Source organism: Scaptodrosophila lebanonensis, unplaced genomic scaffold (assembly GCF_003285725.1).
Source record: "Scaptodrosophila lebanonensis strain 11010-0011.00,11010-0021.00 unplaced genomic scaffold, SlebRS2 tig00000024-arrow-pilon, whole genome shotgun sequence".
Taxonomy (NCBI): domain Eukaryota; kingdom Metazoa; phylum Arthropoda; class Insecta; order Diptera; family Drosophilidae; genus Scaptodrosophila; species Scaptodrosophila lebanonensis.
Genome location: NW_022060538.1, coordinates 8664747 through 8691305, shown reverse-complemented (window position 1 = coordinate 8691305; position 26559 = coordinate 8664747). Strand labels below are relative to the sequence as shown.

Below are 26559 nucleotides of genomic sequence, written 5' to 3'. Positions count from 1 at the left end.
AGGTTGGCCCACTGGCTGCCCTAAGCAGCTTGAATCTGGCCTACAGGTAGACTCGATGTGGCAACGAGTGGCACTGGAAGCAAATTGCATGTAAATGGGGCGCACCCGTGCAGGACACAACTAGATTTTATCAGCGTCGGTGGCAAACAAACTTCCAATTTACACACACATTTAAGCTCAAATAATCACAACACCAATTTACAAAATAGCACACTGACTTTCAAAACTTAAATTGAAAAAACTGCAGATTCAATATTTTGCTTTTGTGGACAGCATTACCTGAAATATGTTATTTTTATATAGTATGTCGGGACTCAGATGACTAATAGTCGTGTGCTTACTTTTAACAAATTATAAAATAATTTGAAATAGTTGATAATCAACACACACGTGTAAGTGTATATATTCGTATATGAAACTAATAAAGCCGATTCAAGCAGAGTCTGAAACCAACCCCATTAAAAGCGCATAATTCTAGTTATTATATATTATAGATATATCTAGTTTAATCGACAAAACACAAAGAAAATAATGAAGGTTCGAAAATGCAAATGCTTGAGAGCAGCAGGCAGAGCTATTTCATACCTCAATAGTTCAAATTTAAAATTTAGAAATTTATATAAAAATTTAAAAAAAAATTAGTTTGTTTTAAGTAGGTTTCAATCTATAAATGACATAAAAAAAAAAATTTTTTTTTTTATTAATTACAAATTTTATGTCTCAATCAAACTACATCGGTTTTTTTAAGCAGCCGCAAGCGGGTTCTAGTCATGCCTGATTGTTTAAGTAAGAGTATATTCAGCATCAACACTAACCACCACGCTCTGCTGATAGCAGTGCAGAAATATTAATTTTCGCCGCTCGAGCCAATTATTTTTTTCGAATTTGTTTGGCAGTGCAGTCTTTTTTCTTTTTTTTTGATTGCATTACATTGTTGCATAGTTTGGTGCACACCGCTCCATTGAAGCAGAATGAGTGTAATGAGTTTCGCTTTAGTTGCAGCTTCAATTTAGGCAGCAGTCGTGCACGTTACGTATACGCCACACAGTGCCTCCATTTTGCCCGTAGCTGGTCAATAAAATTTGCGCGCCATTGATGCGCTTGGCTTAATGTAATCAGCTTTGCACACCAATGCCATTCTATGCTGTTCTATTCGTAGTTGCCTCCGCCTTTTCGTTGGCGTTGGCGCTGGAGTTGGCCAAGTGCAATAGTCAGCGCTTTGCCATTAGTTGTCTGTGCATGTGCATGTATTTGTATCTGTATGTATATATGTGTTTGTGTGTGTTTGTAACTTTTACTGTCCAGCCAGCTTGACTATCTTCTCTTTCTTTTAGTATAACATGAATTTCTACTTACATTGAAAGCAACATTTCCATTTATTTTTATTACTTACTTTCCATTTGTTTTGCAGTTTTCTATTTGTTTAGTTTGTTCAATTTGTTTGTTCAGCTGGCTTGCCGCAAATTATAATAAATTACGCTCAGTTTCGGTGCATTTTGGCCCACTTGAGAGCTAATTAGGGTCTTAGTTTCATATCGACTTGAGTGCCACACAAAATGAAATACTTAAGCTCGTCAGCCAGTGGAGCCTTTTAGCACTTCACGAACGTCTTATGTTTGGTCCGAGGGCTAGTTAATGCGTTACTAAAAGGATCGCTTCATTAATGTTCAAAGCAGAAAAATTATGTTTTAACCCCTGATGTAAAAATACATTATGAGCGCTTTTAGTTTCTCAAAGACGTTTGAAAAATATTATATAGTCACTTAACAGACTGACTGACAGTTTTATTGCCTAAACAATAAAGCATTTCTATCCGTTATTCGAGCTACCAAAATATTGCAATCGACCATCTTTTAGTCATAATTTGCCAATTATTTCAATCGATACTGCCAATTAAAACTGTCACACATTTTATTTACCGTAAAATTACAAACATGTTCCCTACAATCTTTCTCCAATAAATAAATGTCCTGCCCTCGCATCAATGTCTTCCATCCTGCACTCATTTGGCATGCTGTCGCTGTCGTGGCTGTCGCCAAAGGCTCATAAATTATGCCCAACACCTGAATGAATGTCAATTATGCGTAATAAATAACAAAATATGTGCGCTGATATGCCGTTAAATGGGATGTCGCCGCTGCTCCGGCCCTCCCTTGGCACAAACCAACATAATTAAGTGACTTTTAATGAGCGGCGGCCGTTTAGGCCACAAGTAACAAGCGAGAGCTGTGCACAGCTTCAGCTTCAGCTTCCCGCCCGACTAACGAGTAGTTGTTTGATTGCGATGTGCAGGCAAAATTTTGCGCATATTAAGTATACGCCGCATGGCAACAATAAACAGCAAAACGAAATGAATAAATGTCACAATGGTCGGCGCAATAAATACGACGAATGAGTGTCGACTTGGTTTGAGCTGACTTGAGTTGAGTTGAGTTCAGATCATTTTATTGCAGCTACGTGCCAGTCAGGCGTGACAAGTTGGAACACTTCAGGATGCCAGACGCTTGCCCTGCTCCCCTTGCTCCCCCTGCTCCTTCTCTGCCTGCTGCTGCTGCTGATGCTGCTTGTTAACTTTCTTGCGCTTCGTTTGCTTGGATGACTGTGACTGTGGCTGTGACTGTTCCGGTAGCTTCGGCTCCTTCTCCTCCAGAATGCGCTGAAATAGCAGCGCACTTGTGGCTGCATCCAGCGCTTCACTTTTCCGTTGAACGACAACTGAATTTCCCGTGGCAAAGTTGTCGCTTAAGTTGCGCCAGCTACGCTGAGTATTTGGTACACTTAGCTTATCGAGCAGCCGTGCGCTTAGCTGCGGCACCAGGGGCTGCAGCACAATACCGCACAGCCGCAACGCATCCATTGTTATGCCGATTATCGTTTCCAGCTGAGCCGGATTGGCAGCTCGAGCGCCCACTTTCAGTTCCCATGGACGCGCGCACTCAAAGAAATTATTGGCCGCATGCAGAGTAGAAATGACCGTGTCAGCCACCAAGTGGAAGTGATTTTCTTCATAGTGCTCTGCGCAGCGCTCTGCAATGAGTAAGCAAATGTAGTCGCAGTAATGCAAATGCCAAGCACGTATTAGCCCACTCATGTTGGCCATCCTGAAGTGCGCTTGCCAAACTAGGAAGCGAGCTCAAGCTCTCATAAATAACAACAGCGCACACTTCAGCTTGGTTGCTTCAATATTAAAAATGACATGGTGACTTGCTCTTGGCCATGCGCTTACCTGCTAGTTGAAGTAATGCCGCCTGCAGCTTCTGAGCCGCCTCCAAGTGTTTCAATAGGTGCGCCAAGTGCTCGGCATGTATTGCGGGATAAATTTGTGCCGGATTCAGGGACTTGGCACAGGCACGCGATAGTAGATTACCCAGAGTGTCAGCCAGCTCTGAGTTAAGTATTCGCAACGCCTTTACATGGCTATAATCTAGAGAAAGCAAACATGATATAGTAGCAGTGTCAGCACCAGATGTTTGTACTTGTATTTAAAGAAAAACTATTTCCGATATTAACAACACATCTACGTGTGTATTGGTCGATTATGGCATAAATAAGTAAAGTAGTAGGCGATTCTTTTAGTGAAGAATTATTAAGAATTATTAGCGTAAAGGAGAAAAGGTAGTGCGTAAAAATTCGATTATTTTATAGAAGAATTATTAAGAATTATGCACCCAAACTCTTAGCGTAAAGAAGAAAACGTAGTGCGTAAAAAAATACGACTACAACACGACTGTCTTTCTTTTTCCGAGAGACTTTCACAGTTGGTCGCCACAATTTTCTAATTAAATCAATATTCGCATTTTCCACATTTTATAATGGTTGCCGACTATTTGAGGGATGAGCTTCTGAGTTGAAAAGAAACGAAAACGGCTAATACTTCAGTGTCTGCGCAGTTAAGCACATACCAACATTTTCAAGTCCCCGATTAAAGTTAATGTACTAGCAAGTTTAGCTGAAAGACACAATATAGTGCTCAATAATCGTGCAACTTAAAGGGCAAGTGGTACTCTATTTCGGATTGTCGTTTAACCAGAGCCTATTTGCATCCCATGCGCTTAATTAGCAATGTCAGTTGTGTAGGCCAATATACTCGTACTCTCATAGTTGTTGCTGTGTGTTGGCCCGCCAATCAACTGGCTGCCAATTTGCGAATGCACACACACTGATTAATACTCGGCTCGGCAGAAGTGCACTGCGGTCTGGTAGCGCTTTGGGCAGCCATGACATCCTTTACAAGCATGCATTGCAATATTCATTAGAACGTCCGCCATTTGGAATCATTTTTAGACTGCGACAAGTTGACGAATGAGTGATGGCTTTCCAGCTTAACATCGATTTTAACATGAAATAGACAATTTAACTCTCAATTGAAGGTTCGCAATTCTGTATTATGATTAAAGCGAAATCTGTTGCAAACATAAATCCATTTTCAATAGAAGGTGGTAAGCTGAAATAGCATATTATTTATGTTTATAACGAATAATAGCTATCATGAGTCTTGAACGTGTTCAGGGTATTTTATTCCTGGAAATATACGCAATTGCATTTATTCTGTGCGAGCTTATTTATCCTTTTATATAGCTACTTGGGTATAAGGACTGGCTCTAGGTAAACACTAGGCTATATTAGACACTATATACTGAACCATTTAAACAATCCTTTGCACAAATATGAACTTTTCATGCATTTAATGTATGTTGTTAAATACAACTATAATTGCGATTTATAAAGAATTGATACGTTATTGTAAATACGAGTATATTAAATAGTAAATTACAATTTATCAGGACACACGCATTGATATGCCTCTTGGGACTAATTTCTCTTTCATATCGATCTATATCTGTTATTTACAGCCACATGGGTTGCCTAGTTGTGTTGTCCATTAAAAGGATTAGGGCGTCTAATGCCAAAAGGAAATGTCGCAATATAAAAACAGACGGCACACCCACATACAGACAAATAGACGTTTAAAGCTCGCAAAGTTGAAGATAAAACGCAAAAAGCACAACACATATACGTGTACACATTCTCATCACAAATAAAGGAGTGAAAGGATCCCTAAAAAAACAACAACAATAGCAAAAGGCATTTCACGCAACAACACAAATAAGCTACATAACAGGGTTGACATTTCTATAGCAGCTGTTGTTCTTATTGTTGTTGTTGTTGCTATTTTTGTTGTTGTCGCCATGCTAGCAGCATGAAAAATCGCATTTTAAAAATCTCGAACAACAAATGTTTTAAGTCGCTTAGTGGGCCAGAAGTGAAACTAAAAGGATTTTGTAAGCGCCAACGTTTATCACTTTTTTCTTATTTCAATTGTAGACGCTGGCTGCTTGTTTGTTGCTGTTGTTGTGGTTGTGCTGTTTTTTTCAGCTGCTACCTGTTCCACATATACATTATTTACGGGTCAATACTTTTCTTAGGCACGTATATGTTTATTGAAAAGATGTCATAAATGTGCACATAAAATTTGCAATTTCAAAAATGAACGAATTATTTTTGCGGTAAATTAAAGGCCACGCATGAAATGTCCTCAAAGTCAAAATTAAAATATGGAAAATGAATTACCTTCAAGATTATGGTCCTAAACGCAAATCTAGTTAATGACAACATGTATTACGGAAATGGTTTTGTTTTGTTGCTTATGCAAATATTTGACAAATAAAAGCTGCCGGCAATACTCCATGTCTAATAAAAATTATTCTAAAGTTTGTATTTATTTATTTATTTACAAAACGGTATGGAAATAAATCAGAAATAGAAGGCTTTAAAAATGTATAAAAATTGTTTGAGTTATGAGAATGGTAATTATACAAGTAAGTAGAGTTGGAGCTAGAGTTGGAGCACCAACAAAAATGTATACTGCTGTGTATAAAATTTAGAGACATAGAGTGTTTGTCTAACACTCCGGTACTGGTTGCATATTATTTTCCAAATTTACATAAATAATTGGAACTAATCCAACTACTTAAGCGATGATCAGAAATGTAATAAATTTGTACAAACATTTCAATATTTAACCAAAAATGCTTTTAAAAGTATATGCCAAAAAAGTTTTTTGGGGCAAACAACTCTGATTCAGTGGAGACTCATTATTTAGTCAATTGATATACACGTAATATGTATAACATTAATAACAAAATGTATATGCAAATTGTTTGCCAGTCTGAGCACATCTTAAGCCTGACCACTGTTACGGGCTTAATGATTCAAGCCACAGATTCTTTGGTAAAGTGGTGCCATTTAGGCAAATCATTGCCTCCATATAATAGCAAAATAAAACTACATTTTCAATCATTTAGTATATAGAGAGAAATGTAAAAACTTTAAATCAAAAGCTTCGCTCAGTCAGTCGCATATTTTCATTCTGTTTTAAAGTTTAGCAGTCAAATAACAATAACATTCAAATACAAAAAAAAAAAAAAAGTTCTATTTCCTTTGGGATTAAATTTCCATGGCCTAACTGAATAGCTCGAATATCTAAACATACCAAATGAATTTGCACTTCATTGACGCTAAGCTAAAGAGCTCAGCAATTCTGCGTGTTTTGCAAAATATCCCCCACTCATATGCAATTTAATAATAATACTTTAAAATTCAAACAAAAATACGCCAGTAGAAATGCATTAAACATTGCTTGCACAAATGATTGTATGAAATAACTGACTGACTGCCTGGCCAGAAGCCACAATGCCAGCGGTTCAGCAGCTTTATTGCAATTTTTTACAGTTATTGTTGTGAAAAGTTGTTGTTGCTGCTGTTTCTGTTTGCTGGCTCTGACATTTCAGCTTTAATTCGCAATCGAAATTAGTTCTGCTATTACACGCATCATTAGCTCATAAATATGAAAGTAAAAAAGACATTAATTATTTAAATAAATCTAAACATAATCGTGGATAATGGAAATATACTCTATACCGAAGAGGCTTACAAAATAGGTAATAGAAATATAAACATTATTATTTAATGAGGACTTAAAACCTATTGAACAAAATAGCTGCCCTCATTAGAATTAAAAATGGATTGAATATATATATTTTATGTACAACATATCTCTCCTTGCAAGCAAGGGCACATTTGGTGCTACAGGAATGAGAATTTTTTGATATTCTCATTTGGAAAAAAAAATAATAACAATTTCATACAAGCTCGAATGAATGTGTGAGGAGTGTGTTCTCTTTCAACTTAGCTTAACAACACAAATTTTGAAATGAAACTAATCGTTTAGTCAATATGGACTAAAATAATTGTATGCTCAGAGGATTGTACAAATAATTTAATTTAAAAATGAAATGAAATCTGCTATGTGAATATAAGTGAATAAGTTAAAAGCTATATAAAACCTTACATAATAGAACTCAAGCATCTTACTATCTTACTTAAAGCTTTAAAATGTTATAGTGGTATTGTGTAAGAAGACTTAAACTTTCACCACAGGTCGCGTCTAAGCAGCTATAGAACTTTATTTATCCTTTAAGTCATATTAACACCTTTAACATGTATTTGAATTGGGCAGCTTCATTCAAATCGTAACAATATAAAAATTATGCAGCTTTTAATTATTGATCATTGAATTTGAACGAACTGCGCGTAATTAATTTATCGTTCATCTCAATTGGAGCGTTAGGAATGTTAAAGCAGTATGCATTATTAGACCAAATTGTTCGACTCATAAATATGCATGCAAACTCAATGCTGGGCTGCATGCTCATTAGGTACTCTGAATGGAACGCAACTCGCACACCGCATGGAGGAATTCGATTATTTATTTATGTAGATTTTTTACAGACCAACATGCCAACACTTTAGTGAAGTGCTGCAATGCAAGCGATTTTTATGCACATTTTTATTTATTTTTATTTTCTTCAGAGCATAGCTTTCAAGTTGAATTTGCATTTCACAAACTTGAGCAACTGTGCAGAGGTGAGCAACGACGATGGCGAAGCCGGCAGCTGCTGAATGTCACATAAGAGTCGCATGCAAATACGACTACATGCATATGGACGAGTATGGATGTTGTACAGTAAAATCTCAATAGCCTGGACAAGTTTAAGCCTATTCACCATTCCTTCATTTATACAGAGTGCAGAGCAGAGTATTCCATTTGGTACCCAGGGGAAGTCAAGAACTAATTCATCAAAATATGAATGCTGAAATGGAAACATTCTCCTTTAGAAATGAAGAGCGACAATTAACTGCTAAATTGGCTGTTCGAGTTAAGGAAATTCGACTGTGCTTGCCTGCCAAAGCAGAGGCGTTGGCTTGAAAGCGTCAGCGACAGCGAGCTCTGCCAAAAGTGTTGCCTACTTCTGTGCGCTCGGCATCATTAATGCAATTGTGCAACTTTTGGTGCGTTGTTTCGTACGTACAATAGTCGTACGTATAGTCAACAGTAAGAAATAAAAATAGGGTAACTTTTATTGTATGTATATTTGGAACTTTTTCCAGCCCCGAGCGAGCATCTGTGAATTGAAGTCAGGTTGGCAACGCCAGCTGCGTCCAATTCGAATTTGAATAGTTTGAAATGAAATTCATGCAGTACGAGTATGCACGTGAGTGAGTGTGTTTGGGTGTGCAATCGTATTGAATTACATTTCTAGTTGAGCGGCTTTTGACTTGCAATGCATTGAAATTTTGATGCTGATGCCAAATGACAGTCGAAAGTTGCAGGCTTGCTGACTTCCCATCTCTCCTTCTCCCTCTCTCTCTCTCTCACCATCATTCCTGTTCTCCACCATAAGTCAATTGGAAATGCAAATGCATTGAAGTTATCCTCTCTGTCCTCACACTAGTGATTAATTATGTAGAGCAGAGCACGTGCTGCTGTGCCCCCATCAAATTGAAATAATCGCTTGCAACACGTGTCGTATACGCAACTCAGACCACTGCGTGTGTGGCAACAAATTGCAAGAGCGAGCTGGCACAAGTTCTCGAGCACATAAAGTTGCAAGTACAACGGCACTTTCATTTAACTTTTGCCACATGCACATGTTGCACCGTCAGCACGTGACTCAAAGGCAAAAAGTCGCCAGTTGGAGAAGCAAAGAGGACAACAGGCTGACTAAGTCAAACACAAGTGTACATATACACGTGCAAACTCCTACACTGCTGTTCAACTGGACAGTGGCAACCAAAACAATTCAAATGCTATTCTCTTAGGCACTTCTTTTTAAGAGGGATGAAGCCGAAAAGTTAATGCTAGAGCTGCTATTTGTATACGGGACTTGGCGAAATTAAAACGTCAATAAACTCTTTTTTAGTCTAAATTCCACAAAAACCGTTCTAACTGGTTGCTATACTATAGTTTACTCAATATAATAATAATAATTGCTTACATTTGTTTCCACACATTTTAAGAGCGATAAAAACTAATCGAGGACGTGGCATTTGTTAAAAAAAACATCTATACTTGTACATAGTATTGATTTGAATTTGGTTACATCCATTGCGAAACAATTATTCGTTAATTTTTAATGAAAACTATTTGTTTTAGTATTGTTTAGTATTCCTAAACAAGCTCTCCCAATGCTACATTCTATTAGCAACGCTTATATCATACTAATAGAGATATTATTCATAGTTCCTTATGCTTATTATAGAAATTCCGCTTATAATTTACAATAAAACGTAGAAATATCTATATTTAATATTTTTAAATATTTGTTTAATATTTGAATTTATTGAAGTTTTTAGTGTGTATTGTAGCCGATTTACTTTTAATAGATCCTCAGAAGTGGTAACAAGTCTGATTGGTGGATTATTCGAACCTATTCGGTTAAGCGGCGCTGTATGTGTACCTCTCTGAACGTCTGAATGTGTGCAAGGGTGTGTAGTATGAGTGACAAATATAAATAATGCCTTTTACTCGACATGACGGCGACTCGCCTTAGACTGTTTTGGACGCCTTAAATAGCTTAAATAACTGAAAGTTGCCGCTGTTTGCTTGTCGCCTTGCAATAACTTTGACTCAAGTGGTGCTTCGCCTGAGGTGTGTGTAGTATAATATTAAAAGAACAAGTTGATGCAACACTTTGACATTGGCTTTAAGCTGAACAGTGTCGCTGTCAAACATTTTAGCTGCTTTCCACAGTTTTAAGTAGCAAGTGTGCAATTGGAGTCTTCTTTGGTGCAAATGGTCCTTAATTTTTGGGGCCCCACATGATGTGTGTATGCTGCAAGCTCAGATAATGCTTAATGGCATCTTTATGGCACCAGATAAGCTGGCTGCAGCTTAACGGCTCTTTTATGTTTCCCCTTTCTTTTGCAGCACCACAAGTTATTTAAGTGCCTGCTTCTTTCAAATTGTAACACTAATACTGAGCGATAAGGGCGGAATAAGAAAAGAGTTTCTTACGCATGTGTATTGCAATCTGTTATTTGTAATTAGGCTCAGACTTAAAGCTTTTTATGTTAGTTTCTAAGGCATGTGTATTGCAATCTGTTCTTTGTTGACGTAATTAAAATTTTTATGTGAAACATGCTATATGTTTATGCAAAATGTGAGACATACCTAAAATAAAATGGCTGTCATCCATTATGTAATATTAAATGCAAAAATACAAACTATTTATTAAATAATTTAAATGTTTACCTTAGCAACTGCTTTCATTGAAATGATTCATCAAATTCTACGTAGTTTAAAACCTTAAAGCTATGCATTTTTTATTATCGGCTGCCAATAAACTTTAACACCTAACTTTAAAATTTCTCTGCTATGCTGATGTTCACCTCAAGCAATTCGAAAGTAAATCGACAGTTTCCCAGAGGGAACAACATCCGCCTCACTACGCATGCTTTTAGTATAAAGAACAGTTTGCAAAGAGTATGATAGTTTTAAGACTGTTGTTTGTAACGCTTAGGTAAGTAGTACGCACGAATGCTATATGACACCGAAAACTTTGTTTTTTTAAGTAAATTGAATTTCTGTCTAAAAAGAAATCAAATTGTGCCCATGCAGGAGGAAGAGAATCACACCATAATTTCTAAAACTGACATGAACGTGATTATTTTTTTCTCCTATCTAAAAATGCAGATTATAATACGACTAGCAGGTTGCTTTTAGAGTAATATTGCTCATTACATCAAATCCTGGAACTTACAACAATTAAAAACGAAATTAAATATTTAAACTAATATATTTCCGCTTCTTTCACAAAATAAGCTAATAAATAACATTAATTGAATGACTATAATAAAAATAATAACTTAACAGATGTTCTAAGAGTACAATTTTTTAAGGAAACTTGATCAGCATTTGATGCACTTGTCGTTTGACTACAAATGCTAATCCTGCTGCCTGCGAATTTTGTTTCGTTACCACAATTTTAAATGCAATTTTTATGTAGCACTTGTCCCACGACCTTCCGCCCACAGTAAAGTGAAATTAAGTTGTTGGCATAAAAAGTTGTGTGCTCAATAATGCTGATGAGGTTGGCCATCGTCATAAAAATGCAAAAATGCTGTTAGGCGCGCCAAAATGAAGTTCATGGGGGGTTGGGGGTATTCTGCAATCAGCAGTACCGCGCAGCCCAATGCGACGATGCAATCAACGCCCAGATTTGTCAACTGCGGGCATAAATAAACGCAATGCAAACTTATTGAGATGAATGCAGTAGAAACGTTCGCTTAATTCACTATAAAAAGTTCAAGGTAGCGTCATTCGCTGATTGTGTATTCGCCTCGGTTTAACGATGGCCTGGAAAATATATTATGTAAATTATAGACGAGGGTGCCCGACCATACTTTTAATCCATTACCACATAATAATGGTTATTGGTATGAATATTGAATAATAAAAATATGTTTGTTTGGATAACTAAGTGCTTGGTTTGCTTCCTAAAAGTTATGTATTTCCTGTAAAATAAAATAATGCTTAACATTGATACTCTGAATGCATTATAAATTTGTTTTAACAATTAACAAAGCCCGAATTGTGTCATTTGATATGCTATTTAAGAAGGATTCTTTTTTTATTTCCTTTCTAAACTTTTTATTCCTAAGAGAAAATACTGACATTAAACTGGTAAAGAACATAACATTGAAAAATGAATTTCTTATTGAGCCTTGAGGCTTGAAAAAACATATGTACTTATGTGCATAATAGCACAACTTAGAATGCTTTTATTCTAGACATAAGATTGAAAAAAAATGATGCTGGAAACAATTTCGTGCAATGCCTAAGCTCTAAAGAGAATTAGTAATGTCGAACAATTTAAAAACATTAAGAAAAATCAAATGAAAGTACACAAAAAAGTTTACAATTTAATTATGCAGTACACAGCATTCATGTTTGGTTTCCGTATTTTTGTTGGGATTCTGTATTTTTTTACAAAATATTAACTCAAACAGCACAAAATGCAATAAAAATGCAATTAAATTAGCCGCAGGGCAGCGGGCCATAAAAAACCAAGCGAAGCACTCACAAGCCACAGCCAGAGCGCGAACAAAAATTGAATTGAAGGGCCGTTCAGTCCTTCACAGGCCTCACTGCACACAATGCTGGCCAAAAAGCAAAGCCGACAATAATTGAAAATTGAAAATTAAATTTAAATGCCAGCATGGCCAGAACAATACAACTGCCATTTATGCAAATTGAATGCTGAGAAGGTTAAGGAATCAATCAAAACGCATCTTAACCTGAATGAGTACTCCGCCTTCTGGAAGCTTTGTGAGGCATATTAATTGCTTTAGCCACACAAATGAATAAATGAATGTGAATGAAGAAAGAACTGTGTTAGAACAAATGGACAAATCTGCCTACCATATGCATTCTACATCAGCAAATATGGAATATATATGTGGTACAATGTGAAGGAACCCAAATAATACAATCAGCATCAGAATCACAAATCCAATTAAAGACCATGACTATCTGAATTGTGCCTTCACCTATTTGTTATAAGCCCATTCCTTAGACAGTAAACCCTGCGAAGTGGGGTATCTCTATTAATAAGTTAGTTACTCATTAACAAAAAAAAATATCTTGCGAAAATAAGCAAGGTGATGGCATCTTATATACTATCGTTGAGTGTGGCCTTATGGATATATAATATCGGTACATAATAAACCAACACCTCTCAGTTAATGGAATCTGATTAAAGAAACGGGTTTATGCTACATGAAATATTCCCGTATTTGAACAAGCGTGGAAAAATCGAAAAATAATACAAAATTGACAAACATAGAACCTCTACACCTTTAGACCAAATCTTATCATGGAGACAAAACAAAGAGAATCAGTAAACATCTATTTTGCTGCATTTATTGAATTATGGCTTTAATTATTGCACAAGTGTAGCAGAGTTAGTATAATGTTATTTATATTATAGTAGAGTGCCCATAAGCTACGATTGGGAGTGTAAGATACCATATATAAGTAGATTTCAAATAACATTTATTTGTTATTGTATTTATATTATCTGCGGCCAATGTAAGCAGGGTTTACTGCCTAAAGCAAATGTGTGTTCAACAAAGTGAAAACTTCATGAAATACCAGCAATTTGACAAGCACACAAACACTTACAATGGCAGTGGCAATAAACAAACTAATCATATCCTGCAGACGCTTACAAAATCTTTAAAACTCTACCAGACCAAACGGCCCGTTCTCTTCGGTTCGCCTGGCATGCTAACCCATTGAAGCGATGGTTTTATGCAAATGCACAAGTCTTCAACCAAGTTCAAAATACAAAAACTTTGCAAGCAAATAAACAAAGGTCAGTAGCTTCTATTCTAGTCGACTAAAGCAGCCTCCAAATGTAGAGGAGGCGCCCTTAAGTTAGCTGCCGTTGTTGATGCTGTTTCCCTTCTAGCATAAAATTGAAATGCAAATTAAACTAAAGGTAAAACTATAAGATTGGCAAGTACCAGAGCAGAGCCAGTCGAATATAAATATTTATAAGTACAAGGACATATGTATGTCTGTACATACGTATATGAAATATTTTTAAGCGTAAAGTTCAAAGTCCAAGAATACGATGGGGTCATGGGGCAATGAGGGCCATGTTTCTAATCTCAGCAATTGAAAAAGCACATCAACCCACAAAAGGCAGTGCTTATAATTTAATGGAAAACTATCTGAAAAACCGCAGTTTTTTTGAGATATTACAAATCGCAAAACCAAAAGCAACAAAGTGAAAAAACCGCAGACATCAAAAGGATTTTGCGGTTGCCATTGCATGGCAATAAAGTGTATAGAGGTTACTTACTGCCATCACTGTGGGCCACGCCTTCTCGCAGCAGAAAATATCGCAGACCCTCCATCGTATACTGCTTAGCCGCCTCCACTGGATCTACTACATTGTGTTTACTCTTCGACATCTTTTGACCGTCGACGGTCCAGTGTGAGTGCACGTAAAGCTGGCGAGGGGGTGGCAGGCCAGCGGCAATCAGAAAGGCAGGCCAGTAAATGCCATGAAATTTCAGTATATCTTTGCCAATAATTTGCTGGGCAGGTGGCCAGTGCACACGATACTGTAATTTATAGTAAAAAGAGAATTTATTAGAATCGAATAATTCACCATTACGCTAGCTTAAGGCCCACCTGCTCATCTGGATAGCCTACAGAGCTGAGGTAATTGATCAGCGCATCAAGCCACACGTATACGGTTTGCGTCTCATCATCCGGCACAGGTATGGCCCAATGCACGCGACTCGAGGGACGCGATACCGACACATCCGGTAGTTGTTCACTAAGAGTATCGAGCAAAATCTTTTCAAATTTTATCGGTCGAATGCGACCTTCCTGTTTCACCCAATGGCGCACGTCATCTTGAAAACGGGACAAGCGGAACATGTAATTTGTCTCCTCGGTCCATTCGACAGGATGGCCTGACTCAAGCGAGTAGCGCGTCCCTGTAGTTTCGTCCAGCCGTAGCTGCGAGTCTGTTAGAAACGTTTCATCGGACACGCAGTACCAACCACTGTAGGCAGCTGAATATATATGCCCACGTGATTCCAGAGTGCGCTGTGGAAGATAAATATATAAAATATGTGTATGTAGATCATCCAATAACCATTTGCTTACCCAAAAGTGCGCCACAGCCTTTTTATGCCGCTGCTCAGTGGTGCGTATGAAATCATCGTGGGCTATATGCGCCGTCTTGAAAACGTTACGATAGCGTTCAGATATATCGTCGCAATACTGAGCCACCGGCGCATTATTCGCTGCAGCCGCCTGTTGAATCTTTGTGCCATGCTCATCCGTGCCGGTGCAAAGGCGCACGGAGCTGCGACTTTCATCTGGTTGTAGCAGCCGTCGATAGCGACAATGAGCATCTGCTATAACGGCCGAGTATAGATGGCCTATGTGTGGTGCTACAAAAATACGAATAAAAGTTGTTATTCAACTCTTTTGAGCCTCAGCTGCTTACCGGCGTTTACGTAAAAAATCGGTGTTGTAACATAATGCGAACTGCTTAAACGAACGCCCAGTCTCCTTAAAACGCGTATTTTATTAATTAGCATAGTTCTTATAAATCATTTACTTAAAATGCAGTTAAATATAAACATAAATAACACTTTGTGTGCACAATAACGAAAGGGCGAACAACTGATTTCGCAGCACAGCTGTTATTAAGTGCTACCCATTGTTTGGTAACACTGTTTCGATTGGCCGAACGATTGGCGGTCGTTGCACAAATTTGAATTTCTTTTTATTCAAATAGAATTCAATCAAATGAAATGAAGGTAATCTCATTTCTACTGAGTGATGTATTAAGAGCTGGTGGCTCGCCTGTGTAGTAAAATATTAATACTCTTGCAAAAAAATATAAGATCCAATTTAGCTTTAAAATATTGTGTCAGCTATTGAAACACGTACACATTTTATTAAAATTGGTTGAAAATACATTTTAAGAACAGTTTTTTTTGTGTGTGTGCTATGAGTGTATTACAATTTGAAATCTCGATCGCTTCCCGCCGTGAGTTTAAAAACAATAAATAATACTTATGCAACTATAAATCTGGAAAGCGAAGAAAATTAATTATGGAATTGCAATAGCCTGTATGGCAAAAGTACGCCGCATAAACATAATTTCCAAGACTAATATCAGAGCTGCCAAACAATTCATGATTAACAGACATATAAAAGCTATGGCCAAATGCTGAATACCAGCCGATTCATATTCATTATGTTCCTGTAAGCGCTCCACAAACCGAGCACGTACGGCGCTTTCAAAGCTGGCGCGTTCATAGTAATAAAGCAATCCCGATGAATGTGAACGAAAGGTATAGTACTCCAGATCGCGCCACAGACTTGAATCTACTACAATTGGATAGGCCAGATGGTAGGATCCAAAGCATATGTTGCTCAACTTGAAGCGTTGCTGCTTCAAATGCTTCTGTTGTTGGTCCAGAAAATGCCAATGGTCGTCGGTGACAAAGTAACCATAGGAGCTATTGAAACCACTCTGATGATGTACAAACGTGGCACTGTCCACCGGCAACAATAGATCCCGAAAATCATCTGGCAGCTCTTTGTTCTCACTCAACAGAAACTCAAGCTCATAATCGATGATCATCACAGGCAGCTTAGCTCGAACGATATCCTCCAGAGTGTTGAGTTGAGCATGAAAAAGATTCACAGTCAAGATGCTGCCCAATGTAGATGTATAATTGACCGACAGAAAGAACCCATGAAAGAAAACCGTCAGGAGCAGAAGAAAACGCAACGGTGTGGGTCTCTGAAGTTGATTTGTAGCGGTCACATTGATGATGTAGCAGAAGGAGTTCAGAAGAGCAGAATGGCGGCTTCCAGTTCTAAAAAGGTGGTGCCATAGCAGCTCCAGCAGGACCAGAGATACGAATGCACCCACAACAAATAACCAGACGATCCAAGAGAACGGCTGCAGTGGATATAAGTAAGTAGAAACACTGTTATACAGTGGCACCATGAGACACCATTGTACGACGAGGAGGGGGTAGCTCTTCTCCAGCTCATCGTCTGCCCGAAAAAGTGCGTATGCGTGGGCAGAAAATTCAACTTTGCGCTCCCGTACCAGCTGAAGCACCTGTTTCATATTCACGACCTCCCCGCCCAGCTCATCCGGTGGCATTGGGAGCTCCTTAAAACTGCCATTGAGATGCTGCATAAAGGTGGCAATGATGTTATAGGTGGTGCCCTCATAGTGCATGCCAATTCCGCGCCTTCGAAATTTAAACAGATGAGGCAGATCTTGACGAAGTGGGGTGGGAAAACGGAAACCACCAACATTTGTGCCGCTGTTCAGTTCTTTGAATGAACGACGGAAAAAAGCAAAAATATCGGTACGGTTTTCAAAAAACATTTCCGGGTACTTCCTTACGCCAAATATGTGATTAGTACCATCAGTAAGCTGAAAGTAGAGTAGAGTGTTCACAAATTGATAGTCGTATAAAAATCGACAGACATCGTAGACAGGCTGCATGTCGCCTATCTTATCGACCAGTATGATCACGGAGAAATAGAAGTGTCGGCCGGTTAGGACCTTTCGGTAAACCTCCATTATGGGATCCTTAATACCAATCGTAAATACAATGCTGATATGAATTCGTTTGACTGGAGAACGTATAACTCTCATATTACTATTGTTGGTCACTACGGTCTGCGTCGCGAAAAATACCTCATCCGTTTTTCGTATAAATTCATCCATCTCCTTTACATGTTCCGTACGCAGCTCGAGGCTGATAAACCACACTATATCCTGTGCCGCTATAGGTGCAGTGAGTGGACCTAACATGCGATATAGATACTGCATACTCCATGCGTTATTATAGCCTAGAGCGCACAGGGCAAGTAGCAAGAAACTCCAATGCATGGCGACGACTGTATTCAGACAGTGTGGCGTATGCGTAATTAAAACGATTTGTTGTCTGAACTCGGTTGCAGGGCCCAATGAAGCAAGTTGGGTGTGGGAAATTACCATGGGATTACAAGTGCTTTGTTCCTTGGGGCTAATGTTACAATGTTTTTATTTTGTAATGGGTCTTAACCCCTCTCCATACAGTGAGGGGAAGTAAAAAGTATAAACAGTACAACATTTCAAAAAGCATTTTTTATTACGCATGAAGATTAATAAATTAATAAATAACGAATACCCATTATTTGGTACCACTATTTCAAATGCCTGAACGTTCGTTGATGATGGCGTTCGTTGCACAAATTTAAATGAAAATGAATAGAAATGAAATGAAATAAAATTTAGCAGGCGTCCTTTCTGCTGAGTGATGTATTTAGAGCTGGTGCCTCGACTTTTAAGCAATAGTGGTGTTAGGTTATATTTCTTATATTCTTCAAAAAACAAAACCAAACTCTAATATTAATACAAAATCTTTTACCAGTTATTAAAAACGTATACATTTTATTAAAAATGGGAAAAATTGTTGAAAATACCTTTTTTTTTGTGGGCTGTGATTGTATTGAAATTTTTAATCTCGGTCGCTTCTCGTCGTGAGTACAAATACAAAAAGTAATACTTATGCAAATATAAATCTGGAAAATGGTGTCGCGAAATGTGCAAGCAAAGAACCTTAATTATGGAGTAATAACCTGTATGGCAAAAGTACGCTGCTCAAACATAATTTCCAAAACCAATATCAGAGCTGCCAAACAATTCATGATTAACAGACATATAAAGGCTATGGCCAAATGCTGAAGACCAGCCGATTCATATTCATTATGTTCCTGTAAGCGCTCCACAAACCGAGCACGTACGGCGCTTTCAAAGCTGGCGCGTTCATAGTAATAAAGCAATCCCGATGAATGTGAACGAAAGGTATAGTACTCCAGATCGCGCCACAGACTTGAATCTACTACAATTGGATAGGCCAGATGGTAGGATCCAAAGCATATGTTGCTCAACTTGAAGCGTTGCTGCTTCAAATGCTTCTGTTGTTGGTCCAGAAAATGCCAATGGTCGTCGGTGACAAAGTAACCATAGGAGCTATTGAAACCACTCTGATGATGTACAAACGTGGCACTGTCCACCGGCAACAATAGATCCCGAAAATCATCTGGCAGCTCTTTGTTCTCACTCAACAGAAACTCAAGCTCATAATCGATGATCATCACAGGCAGCTTAGCTCGAACGATATCCTCCAGAGTGTTGAGTTGAGCATGAAAAAGATTCACAGTCAAGATGCTGCCCAATGTAGATGTATAATTGACCGACAGAAAGAACCCATGAAAGAAAACCGTCAGGAGCAGAAGAAAACGCAACGGTGTGGGTCTCTGAAGTTGATTTGTAGCGGTCACATTGATGATGTAGCAGAAGGAGTTCAGAAGAGCAGAATGGCGGCTTCCAGTTCTAAAAAGGTGGTGCCATAGCAGCTCCAGCAGGACCAGAGATACGAATGCACCCACAACAAATAACCAGACGATCCAAGAGAACGGCTGCAGTGGATATAAGTAAGTAGAAACACTGTTATACAGTGGCACCATGAGACACCATTGTACGACGAGGAGGGGGTAGCTCTTCTCCAGCTCATCGTCTGCCCGAAAAAGTGCGTATGCGTGGGCAGAAAATTCAACTTTGCGCTCCCGTACCAGCTGGAGGACTTGTTTCATATTCACGACCTCCCCACCCAGCTCATCCGGTGGCATTGGGAGCTCCTTAAAACTGCCATTGAGATGCTGCATAAAGGTGGCAATGATGTTATAGGTAGTGCCCTCATAGTGCATGCCACCTCCGCGCCTTCGAAATTTAAACAGATGAGGCAGATCCTGACGAAGTGGGGTGTGAAAACGGAAGCCACCAACATTTGTGCCGCTGTTCAGTTCTTTGTATTTTTGACGGAAAAAGGCATAAAGATCGGTACGATTATCAAATCGCATTTCCGGATAAATGCTAGCGCCAAAAAGCTGATTTATTCCATCCGTGGACTGAAAGTAAAGCAGCGTGTTTATAAATTGATAGTCGTATAAAAATTGACAGACATCGTAGACAGACTGCATGTCGCCTATCTTATCGACCAGTATGATCGTGGAGAAATAGAAGTGTCGGCCGGTTAGGACCTTTCGGTAAACCTCCATTATGGGATCCTTAATACCAATTGTAAATACAATGCTGGCATGATTGCGTTTGGCCGGGGCACGTATCATTCGCATATTACTATTGTTGGTCACCACGGTCTGCGTCACGGAAAATGCCTCATCCGTTTTTCGTATAAATTCATCCATCTCCTTTACGTGTTCCGTACGCAGCTCGAGGCTGATAAACCAGACTATCTCCTGGGCCCCCATCAGTGAACTGAGTGGACTCAATATGCCGTATATATACTGCATACTCCATGCGTTATTATAGCCTAGGGCGCAGAGGACTAGCAGCAAGAAACTCCAATGCATGGCGACGACTGTATTCGGACAGCGTTGCGTATGCGTAATTTAAACGATTTGTTGCCTGAACTCGTCTGTCTAATGAAACTAGTTGGGTGTGAGAAAATACCATGGGATTACAAGTGATTGGGTTCTTGGAACAAATGTTACAATATTTTTTTAATCTAATGGGTCTTTACCCCTCATTATGCAGTACGGTAAAGAAAAAGTAATAGTGTAGAGTGGCATACATTTCAAAGCGCATATTTAATTGCCCATGAACAGAATATTTATTAAACTTTTAGTTTCGAAAAATATAAAATAATAGTTGTCATGTCGAAACAGCTTTCTGTTTCTGGAAACGAATATTAATGTACAATTTGTAAACAAATTGGATTATAGATTATGAAAAATCTGCCAATGTTTTCAATAACAGTAGCTGCTTTTAAGTGAATAGCAAAGCTTCCATCCCTTAGCCACCTAGGCTATATCTGCATTAAAAATATTTCTTTTTACTTTCCAACACAGATGTTTACTAGACATTTATGTTTTAAAGAAAAAAAAAACTATCCATACAACAATATTTGTTTAATCGTTGGTGGTAGGCACATTTTTATAAGAGTTAAACTCTATTTTGAAAAATGTATTTGAAATTCTGAACAAAGTTCTATTGTAATGTATTAAATGTAAGTAATGTATTATCTATTCCTATCTATTTTTAACGTTAAAAACCGTAAAACGTTCAAAATGTACTTATTTGGTCGAGCTTTGTGGAATTTTCCAAAAATGTAGATGTTTTCCCGCGGCTAATGCTATGTAATTAGAATTCGGGTACCACGCTACGCCGCCATAGTAGTTCATTGAAAAAGTAAGCAATATCTCATTAGACTGATTGCGAACAACATAAAGTGTTTTTCCAGGCTTTCCAACACTGGCAATCATGATATCAGCACAATTTTTTCGAAAGCGCACATCGATGCCGTCCGTGTCATGTATCTTCTTGGCATTGAGTGGCCTTGAGGGATTCCCAACGTCCCAAATGTATGTTGAGCCACCGGCAAGTGCTGCCAAAAGGAGAACCTTCTCTCCTCGAAGATGCCAGTCAATGGAAGTAAGCGGACCTGTTGGTGTCTGAATAAGCCGTGTGGATTCTTTGGTGCGCAAATTAAATATTTGTATGGCGCCTTTCTTTTCGGCCACAATCACCAAATTACTGTCAGTCGGGTGGGACATTACGGCCGTGCCCTCAGAGCTCAATCGGAATCGGCCGACGTTTTCGTCGCCACTGGCGGCATTCAAATCCCAAACCACACAACAACAATCGTCGCTGACCGAGGCCAGCATGTCACCACCGCACGCCCAAGCAACGTCGTTAATGAACCATGTATGGCCTCCTTTCAAATGCTGAATGGTGGTGTTGGATTTTAGATCGGTGTAGAAAACTGAAAGATTCATCAACCCATGAGGCGCAGCCAATTTCACTTTATAGGGAATCCTTGCGAGCGAAGTGTCTGGAGAAAATTTTAAAGCGTGACAACGTGCCCCATCATCACTTAATATCATCGAGGCCACATCAATTAAATTGATATCTTCGCCAATATTCTGCGGTAGCTCGATCCATTGCAGGCGCAATTCCAGCTCGAGTGCAACGCAAAATATATCCTTGCCGAATGGATTATGGAATATGGCGAAAGCATTGATTACCTCTTTATACGAATAGCTATGGTGAGAGCGCGTTTCATTTTCCATTTCAATAAGATATCTGTGATTGGAATAAATGAGAAAATCGGAATGGCAGTGTTGGATTAATCACTTAATTCTTACACAAAATGGAGATAGTAGATATGCGAAGCACGGCGAACTCGAACAACCAAAAGGCGAATGAAAAACAGTTGTCTTACCGTCATGTGCAAGTGACAGCAAAGCTCTCTTTTGATGGAATGACATTTATGGCAGACTTCGTTTTCCAACACTAATGTCCGAATAGCACTAATAATACTTTTCGATGGGAACGGATAATCAATTAGTTAAGAAAATCATTTACATTTATCGCGCTCTCCTGATTTCGAAATTACAAAAGGGATTATCACTTATATTTATGCATGTGTTTATAGAGCTTAATTTTATATACATAATTAAGAACAAAACGTGATAAAGTAAAAGTAATTATTAACATTTTTGTCGACAAAAATCTTACGTGATTTCAGTGTTTTCTATTCTTTTTTCTCGTTATATCGGAGCGAGCTTAAAAAAAAACAAGTAAAAAAGCTAAAGTCGGGTGTCCCGACTTTGAAATACTTTGTACATATGTTTAGAATAATTAAAGAAATTAGAAAAGTAGAGAATTCACAAAAATATTTTTGATCGATTTTACCTCTTTTGGTATTCGAACTCACGTAAAGGGTGTATAATTGCACATATACAAAGCAATTGCGTCTATGTGAGTGTATGTATGTATATGCTCGTATATTCGTGTCTGTAAGCATGTTCGCAGTCAACCAAATATATTTATGGCTATAACTTCTTGTTAAATCGGTCTATCATGATGAAACTTGGCACACGGACACATAATTACTAACTGGGGGTATTTCCCGAATTTAAGTTTTAAGTAATTCCAAGAATTAGGCTAGATCGGCTGGTCTCGTCATGCTGATCAAGAATATATATACTTTGTGGAGTCTGTCACGCCCCCTTCTGCCTGTTACATTTTCAGCTCCCGCAAACCTAATATACTCTTGTACATTTTATGTACGCCTCCTTCTGTGTGTTACATACATTCGCACAAAACTCGTATAGCCTTAAATTTATAATTGTCCTTTATCGGGCTTAGAATCTTGATAACAAGTTTGGTTATTCTAACTCTTATACTTTTTGAGATCCCTGTGGTCATATAGAAGGACGCACAGACGGATATATGAATGAAATCGTAGAATTGAAGTTGTAGATTTGAAGTTGTAGATTTGAAATTGTAGATCTAAAATTGTATATTTGAAAATATACCTACATATATGTACATATATGTAAAATGTATGTAAAATACCAAATCCAGATCCAGGAGTGAAGACTTCATCCGCTTCAACAGTTCGCCAGAATCTGGCAATTTATTTAAAATAACGAAATGCAAACTACATCTAAGAAATATATAAGAAACCATTGAAAAACGTAGAAGGATTAGAACTTGGCACCGCTCGCAAATTTCGGAGGTTTTCTGAAATATCGCCTGAAATAGGCCATTCGACGTGACCTGCTGGCCTTCTGCTTGGCCTCGACGGCTGCACAAGCAGCCTTGTAGGCCGCCTGTTTGGTTTTCTCAAAGTCCTGGCGGGCATCCACGAGCTGGCGTGAAAGACCATCCACTCGATTTTTGGCCGCTTCGAGAAGTTGTGTCTTCTCGGCCAATTCCTGTTGGGCGCCATTCGCGACGTTCTCGATGTTGCCCAGATTGGCGGTGCAGGCGGCTACCAATCGCTTTAACTGATTCAGTTGATTTTGGGCTTCTTGGGCGGCCTGTGAGGCAGCGTTGGCATTGGCTTGTGTGTTCTGCAATGAGGCAGTGACCTCGGTGACCACGGCATCCGCTTCGGTCATTTCCTGTTGCAGTTGCTCCACAATTTGTTGCTTACCCGCCAGTGCTGCCTCTGCGGCACGTGCGGATTGTGCCGCCTTCTCGGCCAGCTCCGTTTTGACTTGTGTGGCGGCGGCTTCGGCAGCGGCCATTTGTGCATCGCTAGCCGCCTTGGCCTCCTGCGCCGCTTTCTGGGCAATATTTGAGGCTTTTGCTTTTGGATCGCCCTTGCCCAACGTACTGCCGCATGATTTCTTATCAGAACCTTCGCAACCGGCACCTGCTCCACCAGAACCACCGGAACCACCAGAGCTGCTGCTGTCTCCGTATAAATTGGCTATGCACTGATCGTCGTAGCCCTTTGCACGAGGTGCTTTGTAGTTGAAGCCTTCCAGTTGAGAAATCGCTAGCAGGAATACAAGAAATATGAGCGAAACTTTCCGGCTATGCATATTAGTTTCGATAGAGCTAATATATATTCGAACATTTTGAGTTGAAATGCTGATAGCTGAGTTGATTCCAATCAAAGACTACTCGGGTAGACTGCAGATAACGGTCCATACAAAAAATATATATATTTCGTAGATGAACTTTGATATTATATCACACAAAAAGAAAAACAACTACGAAATCCAAGATGAACAAGTCCACATTATTGGCCGGGAGACATTTGCGCCTTCTGCTTAGCCTCGACGGCAGCACAGGCAGCCTTATAGGCGGCCTGTTTGGTCTTTTCAAAGTCCTGACGGGCATCCACCATTTGACGCTGCAGACCTTCCACGCGATTCTTGGCTGCCTCCAGCAGCTGCATCTTCTCGGCCAGCTCTTGTTGCGCTCCACTCGACACATTCTCAATATTCGCCAGATTTCCCGTCGAAGCGGCCACTATCCGTTTCAGATCGTTCAGTTCGGCCTGCGCCTGTTGGGCAGCTGTTGCGGCTGCGTTCGCATTCGCCTGGGTATTTTGAAGAGAAGCAGTTACTTCGGTCACCACCGCATCCGCCTCGGCCATTTCTCGCTGCAGTTGTTCCATAATTTGTTGCTTCCCGGCGAGTGCCGCTTCCGCTGCCCGAGCCGACTGCATCGCCTTGTCCGCCAGCTCGAGCTTAACCTGAGCGGCGGCTGCGTCTGCTGCAGCCGTTTGTGCATCATTGGCGGCTTTGGCCTCCACTGCCGCTTTCTGGGCGATATTCGATGCCTTCACCTTGGGATCGCCTTTGCTAACAGAAGCTCCACAATTTTTGTTGCTGCTACATTCGGAACCGCCTCCTCCTTCTTTTTTTCCACCATCGTCGGCAAACCGCTCCAGATCAAAATCGGGATATATCCTCAGCAAATGGCGCTTGCTGTAAATCTGAAAGACCTGATTAGCTGCGGGCTGATACTAAGGACACCACCCGTACTAACCTTGTCGTGCGGTCTCGCAACGAAGCCTTGCGTTAGGGAACTAATGTTGATCAGCAGGAATATGGTTACAATTTGGCGATAGAGCATTGTGGGAAACGTGTAGAATTCATTTTAAGAATCCCAATGTACTCGAATTTATCAAAATGTCAGGGCTATTCCTGGTTTCGAAATAGAACAATCAAGGACTAGATGTATACTAAAACATACATGAAAAATGTTCGAGACTTCGGAAAATGCTGATATATTTTTATATAACAGTAATGTTACTTGCCACCTTACCCTCCCCTGCCCAGCAGGTGAGTGCAGAGTTCCCCTACCTCCAGGCACGGCCAAGGCGCATGCAACCCCCACGGTACGAGGCAAGCGCGTTTGCTGGCTTAGACGACTTCAATGGAGACGGCATAACCAATGCGGAGAATCCAGCTTCGGGTGCCAGTTGTGACAGAGAAGACAACGGCAGGGGTCGACGACCCCAGGATCAGCGGGGGAAGTTCTCCCAAAACCTTGGCAACTCTAGAAGCACAAAGCAGCGTGCCTCTGGTATAGCTGTGAAGGCTGCGCAGGAGGCCAAAAAGGCCAACGACGATATGAGCTCGGCAGTTAAGATAGCCTCCCAAAAAATTAAGCTAGAGTATGCCGAGAAGGCGGCCGCTGCCGCCAAGGCTGCTGAGGCGGTGCTAGCGGGAAAAGCTCAAGTTTTGGAGCAATTAGAGCTAGAGGTGCGTGAGGCGGAGCTTGTAGTTCAAGAGGAGTCCCAGGCACTCTGTACGGCCGAGTCCAATAGTCAACTTGCGGGGAAAGCAGCCTCCCAAGCCAAGGAGGGGCTGAAACTAATCCTCCAAGGCTTGAAAGTTGCGCGGGAAAATTTTGAGAGCTCAGAACAAGTGTCGAATGGCTGTAAACAATCGCTCGCCGATAAGACAAACCTTCTAGAGGCGGCCCAGAAACGAGTGACCCTCTTGCTGCGCCAGTTAACCGAGGCTCGCAACGACTTTACAAAAACAAAACAGGCGGCACAACGGGCCGCTTGTGCAGCAAACGAGGCCAAGGAGCGCATTAACCGACAGCGGCGCAGGACATATCGAAAGAGATGGATCACAGAGGAATAGTGTATATGGCGTTAAGTTCAATTTGTTCCACATTTTCCCATTCTTGTACTTAAATGTACATTTCAATAAATTACTAATTCCAGGCGCCACTGTTGTATGTTCTGTAATGTCTTCATTGTCCTCAAAGTCCTTCAGGTCACATCAGTTGGTTCCTAATATATTCTAGACCATGACTCCCTTAAGCA

General features: G+C 39.7%; 7 protein-coding genes across 7 annotated transcripts; 1 reads left to right on the top strand and 6 right to left on the bottom strand.

The window, feature by feature from the left end:
- Positions 1–2396: 2396 nt before the first annotated feature.
- LOC115621177 (methionine--tRNA ligase, mitochondrial) lies at positions 2397–15512 on the bottom strand. Its single transcript, XM_030514741.1, has 6 exons — positions 15375–15512; positions 15029–15318; positions 14546–14968; positions 14211–14475; positions 3227–3424; positions 2397–3027 (listed from the first exon to the last, which is right to left on the bottom strand). Exons 1-6 carry the CDS (start codon positions 15466–15468, stop codon positions 2489–2491), a joined length of 1809 nt encoding a protein of 602 aa, XP_030370601.1. The 5' UTR covers positions 15469–15512; the 3' UTR covers positions 2397–2488.
- Positions 15513–15986: 474 nt separating this feature from the next.
- Positions 15987–17738, bottom strand: LOC115620202. Its single transcript, XM_030513337.1, has one exon. The coding sequence runs from the start codon at positions 17736–17738 to the stop codon at positions 15987–15989; it is 1752 nt and encodes a 583-aa protein (XP_030369197.1).
- Positions 17739–18514: 776 nt separating this feature from the next.
- LOC115620199 lies at positions 18515–20263 on the bottom strand. Its single transcript, XM_030513332.1, has one exon. It carries the CDS (start codon positions 20261–20263, stop codon positions 18515–18517), a length of 1749 nt encoding a protein of 582 aa, XP_030369192.1.
- Positions 20264–21046: 783 nt separating this feature from the next.
- LOC115620198 (nucleoporin Nup37-like) lies at positions 21047–22042 on the bottom strand. Its single transcript, XM_030513331.1, has one exon. The coding sequence runs from the start codon at positions 22040–22042 to the stop codon at positions 21047–21049; it is 996 nt and encodes a 331-aa protein (XP_030369191.1).
- Positions 22043–23464: 1422 nt separating this feature from the next.
- LOC115620197 lies at positions 23465–24323 on the bottom strand. Its single transcript, XM_030513330.1, has one exon. It carries the CDS (start codon positions 24308–24310, stop codon positions 23465–23467), a length of 846 nt encoding a protein of 281 aa, XP_030369190.1. The 5' UTR covers positions 24311–24323.
- An 85-nt stretch (positions 24324–24408) lies between these two features.
- Positions 24409–25403, bottom strand: LOC115621551. The gene is made up of 2 exons (XM_030515220.1): positions 25266–25403; positions 24409–25212 (listed from the first exon to the last, which is right to left on the bottom strand). Exons 1-2 carry the CDS (start codon positions 25350–25352, stop codon positions 24511–24513), a joined length of 789 nt encoding a protein of 262 aa, XP_030371080.1. The 5' UTR covers positions 25353–25403; the 3' UTR covers positions 24409–24510.
- Positions 25404–25525: 122 nt separating this feature from the next.
- On the top strand, positions 25526–26459 carry LOC115620196. The gene has a single exon (XM_030513329.1). It carries the CDS (start codon positions 25526–25528, stop codon positions 26372–26374), a length of 849 nt encoding a protein of 282 aa, XP_030369189.1. The 3' UTR covers positions 26375–26459.
- The last annotated feature ends 100 nt before the right edge of the window (positions 26460–26559 follow it).

Coding starts and splice junctions, on each gene's coding strand:
- LOC115621177 (XM_030514741.1), bottom strand. CDS start 15,468: ATGCTAATTAATAAAATACGCGTTTTAAGGAGACTGGGCGTTCGTTTA. Junction 15,319..15,374: donor GATTTTTTACGTAAACGCCG/GTAAGCAGCTGA, acceptor GTATTTTTGTAG/CACCACACATAGGCCATCTA. Junction 14,476..14,545: donor TAGGCTATCCAGATGAGCAG/GTGGGCCTTAAG, acceptor TATAAATTACAG/TATCGTGTGCACTGGCCACC.
- LOC115620202 (XM_030513337.1), bottom strand. CDS start 17,738: ATGCAGTATCTATATCGCATGTTAGGTCCACTCACTGCACCTATAGCG.
- LOC115620199 (XM_030513332.1), bottom strand. CDS start 20,263: ATGCAGTATATATACGGCATATTGAGTCCACTCAGTTCACTGATGGGG.
- LOC115620198 (XM_030513331.1), bottom strand. CDS start 22,042: ATGGAAAATGAAACGCGCTCTCACCATAGCTATTCGTATAAAGAGGTA.
- LOC115620197 (XM_030513330.1), bottom strand. CDS start 24,310: ATGCATAGCCGGAAAGTTTCGCTCATATTTCTTGTATTCCTGCTAGCG.
- LOC115621551 (XM_030515220.1), bottom strand. CDS start 25,352: ATGCTCTATCGCCAAATTGTAACCATATTCCTGCTGATCAACATTAGT. Junction 25,213..25,265: donor TTGCGAGACCGCACGACAAG/GTTAGTACGGGT, acceptor CAGGTCTTTCAG/ATTTACAGCAAGCGCCATTT.
- LOC115620196 (XM_030513329.1), top strand. CDS start 25,526: ATGTTACTTGCCACCTTACCCTCCCCTGCCCAGCAGGTGAGTGCAGAG.